Source organism: Priapulus caudatus, unplaced genomic scaffold (genome assembly GCF_000485595.1).
Source record: "Priapulus caudatus unplaced genomic scaffold, Priapulus_caudatus-5.0.1 Scaffold309, whole genome shotgun sequence".
In the NCBI taxonomy this organism is placed as follows: Eukaryota; Metazoa; Priapulida; class Priapulimorpha; order Priapulimorphida; family Priapulidae; genus Priapulus; species Priapulus caudatus.
Genome location: NW_014577370.1, coordinates 296431 through 305828, shown reverse-complemented (window position 1 = coordinate 305828; position 9398 = coordinate 296431). Strand labels below are relative to the sequence as shown.

Below are 9398 nucleotides of genomic sequence, written 5' to 3'. Positions count from 1 at the left end.
CAACAATGCCTCCAATGTCAAAAAAGGTAGATAGATCAGCCGACTCAGATGCACTGTAACCAGCTATAAAATCAAAGACCTATAGATTAAGATATAATACTGCTTCATTCAGTGGCAGTTAAAACTCATTTTTATGAAACATTATCGTGCCATAACAGCCAAACATTCTAAATACTGGAAAGTAACCAATTAGTTACTTCATTTGCAGTTAGTTTTACAGTGGACCTATTCGGGCTTTTTCAAATTTTACATCACAAATTTATGTGCAGAACACTATGAAGAACCCCAGAAATAGCTACTTGATACCGCAACGTTTTTTATTCTGTGGTGCGAATGAAAGCATGATTTACTCACCAGTATTCTGAATGTACATAGGCAGCCAGTACAGTAACGTATAGCCAACCAGTTTCACTTGGAAGAGGCACAGCGAATACTCAATGACACCCTGTATGCGCAATGCCCGCATAAAGCTAATAGGTGCTAAATCATCTAAACTGCTGTCTGGTATTGCATTCAGGCTGTCCATGTTATGGTTGGGAACCAGCAGTGACTCTTCTTCAGAGTAGTTTTCATCATCTACCACCTGAAATAAGAAATGGCTGTTGTTGTCAGGAAAATGCATTGCTACAATTAAAGTTACAAGTTATCAAATGATCATATAACCACACTGTAACGTACCGCCATACTTCTTGTAAGGTGGACTTAATTAAAATGAATGGATTTTCATTTAATGGGCAATAAAAAGTATTTATTAATCAATACTGTAAAATGGTAATTAAGTATATTATTATCCAAAATAGAAACTTGTTCGGTTGTTGGTAAAACAGTAAACGAACCCAGGAAAATCGTTAGTATGATAGTGATGGAATGGAAGAGGGAAGCAAACGTCAGGTCAGTGTGGTATGGCAACTATTAAGAAAGAACTGTGTCCATAAGCACCATGTTACATAACTCTACTAATGTACCATTTCCTTCCACCACATGTTACAATAATCACTTTTAACAGATTTTTTCCTTAGTAGACAAGCCTCACGAATAAACCTGGGTCATTAAAGAGGCATGATAGTATATTTTATTGAAAAACATGTCATGCACCAATTCTCCCAGCAAACTTACAATATCATTATAATGAGATAAAAGTGATTTCAGTAACATGTTTCTCTGAAAAGTAGGACAAGATTCCAGTTCTTATTCAGGAACGATGCAGAACTTTTCTTTCTTCCCCTCGAAACTTTCGTTCACAGCTAGGATTTATCAGTGTTGACATACATCCGAGCTATGGCAAATCTCAGTTGACATGTACCTTCAATAGTATTATCCAATCCCATCACTAATACCTCCAATCCTATAGTATCTCTAAGTTCAAAATTACCATCACACTGCTACGTCACAACGAATGACCGAGTAAATACCTCAGGTGTTGTGATGACATCACGTTTGGTATGTGAAGAAGCAAACACAGGCTTCATCGTTCGACGACCGCCCACCAGCTGCAACGGAAAAGCAACACAATCACACTGTAGGAACCCTTTAATAATCTCACTACCTGCTGGTATTGTATGCATATGCAAATGCACGCATGAATGTGTATGTGCATACATGTGTAAGAGCGTGCATGTGTACATCCGTCTACCATTACCTTATATGGCAGCACCATGTCCCGGTGAGACTTTACTAGCATTAATTGCTTTAGCTCATATGTCCTTATTTAAAATGCATAATTAAGCTCACTCACATCAGTAACATTTAATGTGAGCAATAGGGCTACACACTGTAGTTAAATACAGTGTACACAGATCTAGACTATATATGTATTATCAATGTCATACAAATACATTACACATACATCGCCATGGTAGTCTGGGGCAGAACACCCTACATGCGTTGGATCTGAAAATTAAAAACAACTCTTGAGTCTTCTCTGATGAGTGTTCTCACTTGCACTTACAGTACAGACGGGAATGTTGCACCACCTACTGGCTAGACGGGTCAATTCCTCACATTTTTACTCAGAATAAAGAGAAGGAACAAGTGTTAATGCAACTGCTGTAGATGGTATAACCTGAATGGTGGAGATTAGAGTAAATTATGTCAAAGGTTTCAGCAGGTTTCAGAGTGCTACATTAAACAACACACCTTTTCGCTACCTCTAGAAAATATTGAAACAGCAAATTCATTACCACAGTACCGATTCTGCTTTCGCAACTGCAACTAACTTGTGTTTGTATCCATTCACTAAAACACATACTAAACTGTACTTATAGACCATCAGCAGCATGTTTCAGGATTACTTTGCATGTCACTTGGTTCCACCACCAATCAAATTGAAGTTTTAGAAAGCAAAGCGTGTTGCAGAAAACAACATGGGGCGCAATCAAATCAAGATAACGTTATTACATTACTATATATATTCTGTATGCCACATTCTCTGAACCACACATCATATAATTTCAACTTTTGTACTGGTGCATATTTCCATTGATACTAGTCATTACCTGTGACTAGGAAGAAGAAGACCAGAATGCCAAGGCCGATGATGATCAAACCAGGTACAATAAACGATAGGGCCCAGTTGGTCTCCACCCACACTCCAGCTATCAAGGAGCCCAGGATGTTGCCAACCGATGTGTGCGAATTCCAGACACCAAACAGCAGGCCTCGGCTAAACCAAGCATCAAATAAGTTTCTGAATAAAACCTCACAGTTTGAAGAAATCATTCTCACTCCAATTATCGTAGATACGTGTAATATAGCTTGAGGTATAGTGAAATTAACACAAGAGGAATCTTTCAAAACTACAATAGCAATATGATACTTTACTATAAAGCCTGAATTATTAACTAAGCCAACAAAATACCTTCATCACATGCACCATACAATAAAACAAGAGCCGCAGAGCGTCTGGGCTCATCTGAGGTCTGTTGCTACGGTTATAAACGTAACATTTAAGTCGTGCATAGTGACACCTTTGTTAGACACAGATATGCAGATACGCAGTTGCGTACACATCATTTCAGCCACCTTCTGCATTCTGCATACCTCCCAAATCCCATTGGTTGATACAAATTGCGTGCCTAAAACTCCTGTTTTATGGTGCATTGTGACCCTAACCCTAACCCTATTTAAAATAAAAATTAATTGTTGTAAAAATTATTTTTTGTTATTAAATTGTTGTGAATAAATCATGTAAATATTTGCATTAATTGGATGAAAATAGTTAAATGGATAAAGATAGAAAAATACAGAAAACAGGTAAATAATAAAAAATCTGATGGGTTTCAATCCAAGGACCTTTGAGCCATAATCCTGTGCTGTACCCGTTGGGCTATCCAGGCATATTGGCTTTCTAGGTTATGGATGTGCCATGAATATGAGAACACTGTGACATCATTGAGGTAGTTCAGGAATCCATGTTTAACCCTCCTCTTGAGGGTCAAAAGGTTATCCGACACTTACTCTTCGCACATCAGTCGAAAGCACATTTCATGGTCCTTTCAATAAAGTGATAAAAATGGTAAGTCAGCGCTGAAACAAAAAAGTTTTTTACTCTGTCCATTAGGCCATGTCCTCAGAAAATGTCTGATATCTGACCTTTCCCCCACTGCCCTTTGACATGTGACCTCCAATTTCGGCACAGTGATGGCTTTTCCTACCATGATGCTATCAGTGTTGTAGGTCTCGAGGCCGGTCTTGTCCTCGAGACCGTTTTCCTTGGTCTCGGTCTCAGTCTTGGCCTCGGAGTGCAATGACTCGGACTCGGACTCGGACTCGAGGACTCGGGTTGAGGCCGGCTCGAGGTCACTACATACATAGTACACAACTGTACATATTGTAACATGCAGTTTACAAGAATTTAAAACTAAAACTCCTAGGTTTTCTAGATACACGACCTAATCTTGTAACGTTTTCAATGGCTCGATTAAGATTCTTGTCCCTTTGATTTGAATCTGCTGTCACTTCGTCCCTTTACGCTTTTTCTACCACTTCTTTCTCTTCTTCTACCACTTCGAAGGTACTATCACTCTCTCATTTGGTTCAACAAGCTGTGTCATTCTCGTAAAACACAAATCGTTACTTTGACACGTTTCGTATGACTCGTGTTTGGCGTAGTAAAATCTACAAAAAGTGCGCATTGCTTTTTATTGGCACCGCTAACGCTTGTAAACACATTACCATTAGTTCGGTCGCAGACAGATAATCATGTCCTATCTTTTTTTGATTAGATCTATCGACTGATTGACGTTGCTTCCTAGTATGCTTCTGTTGTGGACTTGACGAGTAAGAATAACGTATACTACATGTATGTACATTATGATATCTGTGGGAACTGTCCCCCCCCCCCCCACACGAGATAGATACAGCCTTGGTTACTGCATCCAAGTTATTATGATTGTTTTTACAGAATGTGTAATATGAGGACTATTACATCTGCGGATGTTGGAGCTGCACCCATATGCTATTTATATAGGGAATTTACCGTACCCCAGATGTAATAGTCCTCATATTACACATTCTGTAAAAACAAAATCATAATATTCAATATTATAATTATAATATTCATAATAATTGATTGTTATTGATTGATTATTGATAATATTAATAATAATAATATTACACATTAATAATTACTCATTATTAATTCCGTCATTACTGACATTTACAACAGGAAAATATCTATAACTACATCTAGGCAGATATTGAAAGATCTATGTATACTACCTATTAGCTCTTGATAATATGTTATATATAGATATTTCTGCTACAAGCTATGATTAGGTTGCAGTAATAGAGTGCAGCCTATAACATAATTTAGCGGTGTTAAAATGTCAATATTATACACAAGGAAGGTTTCTTGCTTTAAATGATACTGCTGGTGGTGCGTCATAGTAATAATTGTACTCGATTGCACAGGAATGTTACCATAAACAGGGTTTATTGGCATAATTTGCAGGCTCATTTCCCTTGTTAAATTTTCATTAAGGCATCAAAACAATACCGTTTTAATAAATATTCTACAATAAATTATTATCTCAGTGCTGCACCCATTTACACATATATCATAAACCAGACTAACGTATATATAAAAACCGCATGTAATTTTACAGACCAATTCGTCTAAAACAGCATGCTCACATTTAACACAATTTTCAGTACCAGCCGAGAAACCGAAAACATTCGACGTCATTCAAACACGGAAGCGCTCGCACTACTCTGTAAGAACAAATGAAACCTGTAATTTCTTGTCAAATCACGAAGTGGACATGCTAGCATCGAAGACTGTCAATGGTAATTACACCAGTACTAAACTGTACAGCGGAACAAGAATTGCAGCAGCTCACAACGCCGAATACACTGCACGTTTTTTGTCGGAAAAGAGAAGAGAAAAAGACACGGCAAAGACTGACACTTATATAAGAAATATAATATCTTTTGTCATATGTCCCTACAGGTGTGCTGCAAAGTAAGTTACTTATATACTTAAACTGAATAATAAACCCAATTTATACTACAGTTTGCTAATTAAATACTAGCCAACTGGTTTGCTGTTATAGAAGATGATCAACGAGCAACAAACTACGACGTGACTCTTTTCTTTGCCCGCAAAGAATAGCAAATACTCCAGTTCACTCAAACATATGCAACAGGGGTGAATAATGACATATTATGTCATTATTCATCCCTGATTTGCATCTATCAACCATATTCGCGTTTGCAAATATCATCATATACACGCTGAAATTTACAAATTGACAGATATCACAGATGTGATTCAGAATATCAATAATAAAACATATGCAATAATGATTAAAATAATGTTTATCCCATTTCACGGCTGTCAAAGTAAAAGTGAATGTACTTGCACCAGGTTTCTTCACGTGATATGATGACTTTCAGCACCAAATTCAAGACAATGTCTGGAAGTTATGCTTGTCAGCAAATCATTGTTTACTTGCCAATGTAAAATTGCCATTAAAATGTCTTTAAAATTGTGTGGACTTCCACGTGGTACGTAGATACAAACTTTATTCACTAGATAGTTGGTAATTTTTTGAAAGAGTAAAAATCCAAGCTCATCTCGTGAAGGTCAGAAATTAAATGATGTACATCTCTTCGTTCGGTTATTTTGCAGAAAAAACCTCTAGCATATGGTATCTATAACACCTTTGTAAAATGTCATGTACTATATCATCTGATATCATAAACTTATACCTAGTCTCATTAAAACTTAAATTGTAATACGACACTATATAGTTAAGAACAATGTATAAAATATACAAACTAAAATTATTTATGCTAAAATGAATTGATACACCAGGAGGAATAGTTGATACCCCTTGGCTCATATCATTGCCATGGTTGTACTTCTGTCTCTCCACTCACTTCGTCTATCATTGGTTCTTTCTTGGACAAAACCAAAGATAGCAAATGTACAGGGTTGCTGATCAAGCCTCTATATGAGCGTAGGCACAATGCAATCAGATTTCTATGCGTCTGATGCAATTTTCTCTCCACACCACTCTCACCAACATCTGTAAATGCAAATTCGGCTATAAATGAGCTCAGAATATGTAAAGGCAACTGTAAATCATATCAAGCAGAGATGAGAATGCTTTCAGATAAAAGAACACATAAAATACTGACCACTGAGGGCATTTGGGGTGGGGGTGGGGGTGTGGTGTTTATCCCATGGGGGTATCCCAATTTAGTCCAGTCATAAAGTGCACTCTACCGGGAAATCGAGTGAAACATGCTGGATTCTTCACTAATGTGTTGGTATTGGTCCATAAAAAACCTAAAAAAAAGTTACAAAATTTTTGTTGGTCGGAAACTTTTTTATGGGCCACGCCCTTTTTCCGATTTTCGCGATTATGGGAAAATTGTGTAAATCTTACCTGAACACTTTATAGTCATGTTATACATGTAACTAGGGGTATTTTAGGGCGGGGAGTCGATTCCAACAGTCAGTTTATTCATAAATTGAACGGTTAATGCTTAATTGACCAATTAAGCTCAATTAAGCTCAGTCGCGTACCAAAATTTCGGTGTTTTCTGACATATGGCATGTTAGGTATGCTTTCTGGGTTTTTTTTGGATGCCCGATCGAATTCTGGTGTTATTTAAACACTCAGAAGCATGATTCATCCCTAAAAAGTGTTATAGATCGATCATTAATAACCATACGCGTTACTGTTTAAATTTAAACAAGTATTGATTATGAAGCTTTACGAACTCGTCAAACCGAAGATACTCGATAAAGAATCATACACATAGGATTTGATTGAATACAAACAATAGAATATAATTTGTCCTTTAACAGAACTATTGTATCACAATCGTCCAGGAAGAGTAACAAGTCTAATGCACTGTACAAAAAATTAACTTACAGCATGTCCCCAAATCAACCGAAGCTATCAAAATAGTCCTATATATATCATAACTTATAGTACAATAATTAGTACAATATTATAACTTATAGTACAACAAGTTTAGTCGATAAATTGGAAAAGTCAATCTTCTGAGACATCTTCTTCGGCGTCCCCTACCGATCCTTGATCTTCCTCATCATCTCCGGTTCCTGGTTGCCGGTTAAACTTACAGTCTGGTTCTCACAGTTGTCACAGCCACAGAAATCAGTACATCATTCTACTACTTTCCCCATCCCGAAGACACTTACATCATCTTTGATGGATTCCTGCAACCCAGTACTAAGGACATGGTACACACAACAAGATGTGGAGAATTCTACCTGAGACAGTGGCCGTGCAGATTTTTGCAGGCGGGGCACATGGGGGGGCCTGTCCATTTCGTGGGGGGGTCACAATATACTAATCTTTTCTTTGATTATACGTGTTCTAATACGGGTCATTGTTTCCAATTCAATTGTTTTTTTAATCAAGCAGACTTTTTGAGTGTGGGGGGGCACTGGGGGGGCATCAGCAATTGGTGGGGGGCACGCTGCCCCCCCCGCGAGGCCCCCCGTAGGCTACGCCCCTGCACTTCGAGTTAGAGTGTAGCTATAGAGACAGCAGGTCGTCTATAGTAAGGTAATAGTCTATATAACAGGCCAGAAGCAGAGGGGGGCAGGTGGGCAGTTGGCACTGGGCCTACGATCTTGAGGGCCTATCTCCCTCCTGTAGAGACTAGGTGCCCCTTTGGTAAAGAATTGAGTCATTGAAAGAGAGTCAGCATGTTAGCGGTAACATTTAGCCCTAAAATATTTTATTTTAAAAGGAAGGGACAGGAAAGCGGATGACAGATTGTTACTTGTAGAATAATAAACCTCGGATCTACAAAGGGTATAGTCGAAGAAAAACAGAATACAAAACGATTACACACATGTAATACAATGCATACAAAATCATATGTATAGACACTGATTACAATGAAACATAATGAGCATAGAAGCAGCAGCAGGCGCAGCGCCGCCGCCGACGCATCAGTGACGCTGCTCACTTCACCGCAGCCACGCAGTAACGACTTTAATTCCGCATGTGACATATATAATCGTTGTTAATGAGGAAGGAATGATCACAGAAGGCGTACGAGCGTACCCACGTCGATTCTTATGCAGCCGTGTATAATAGAATCGCACGCTCTCAATCAGTCGACGAATAGGATGGACTTACGTCGAGCCGTTGATAAAGCAGACATGGATCGTAACGCCGCACGGAAAGGCTCTCGCTCCTCGCACAAATGTCGCTGAACAAGCTGCCGCATGCGAATATCCGCGGCTACTAACGAACTACCTGTGGGATTCACTTGTTTCGCACTCACTTCATACCCTCCTGCGCCTAGAGACGCTACACACCAGCGCAGCACGCACAGCACCGCGCTCGCGCCACGCACGCACGCGACAGCGGACGCACGCACACACACACACAGACCGCAACGCACGACACAGCGACGCACGCGCGCACGCAACGCCACGCACACAGTGCGGATGCACCACAACGCACCACACAAACAAACACACACACAGAGACACACACACGGCCGCGCACACACACGACGCACACACACACACAAACACACACGACCCAACCAGGCACACGCACGCACGCACGCACGCACGCACGCACGGCACGCACACGACACACACACCACACACAGAAAGAAGAGAGAGAAGAGGGAGAGAGAGATGAGAGAGAGAGAGAGAGAAAGAGAGAGAGAGATAACAGCAACCGGCGCGCTCGCACACCGACAGGACAGCTCGGCGCGCGGCGCGTACGGAGCATGGCGCGACACACACATCTCAGACACACACACACAGTCACCACGCGCTAGCAGCAGGCACGCAACGCACGCACGCCGACACAACCAACGCACACAGGCACACCGCACGACGCACAGCCCAGGAGGCGTAACACACGCACACACACACAACCCCAAATCCACGG

General features: G+C 40.0%; 1 protein-coding gene across 1 annotated transcript in view; it reads right to left on the bottom strand.

The window, feature by feature from the left end:
- Window positions 1–9398, bottom strand: part of LOC106808852 (sugar phosphate exchanger 2-like) — a gene marked incomplete at its 3' end in the record, with an annotated part of 29773 nt that continues 20375 nt past the window's right edge. The window contains 5 exon segments of the mRNA XM_014811738.1: window positions 1–63; window positions 355–583; window positions 1413–1490; window positions 1847–1890; window positions 2496–2662. Coding sequence (XP_014667224.1) covers window positions 1–63; window positions 355–583; window positions 1413–1490; window positions 1847–1890; window positions 2496–2662 — 581 coding nt within the window.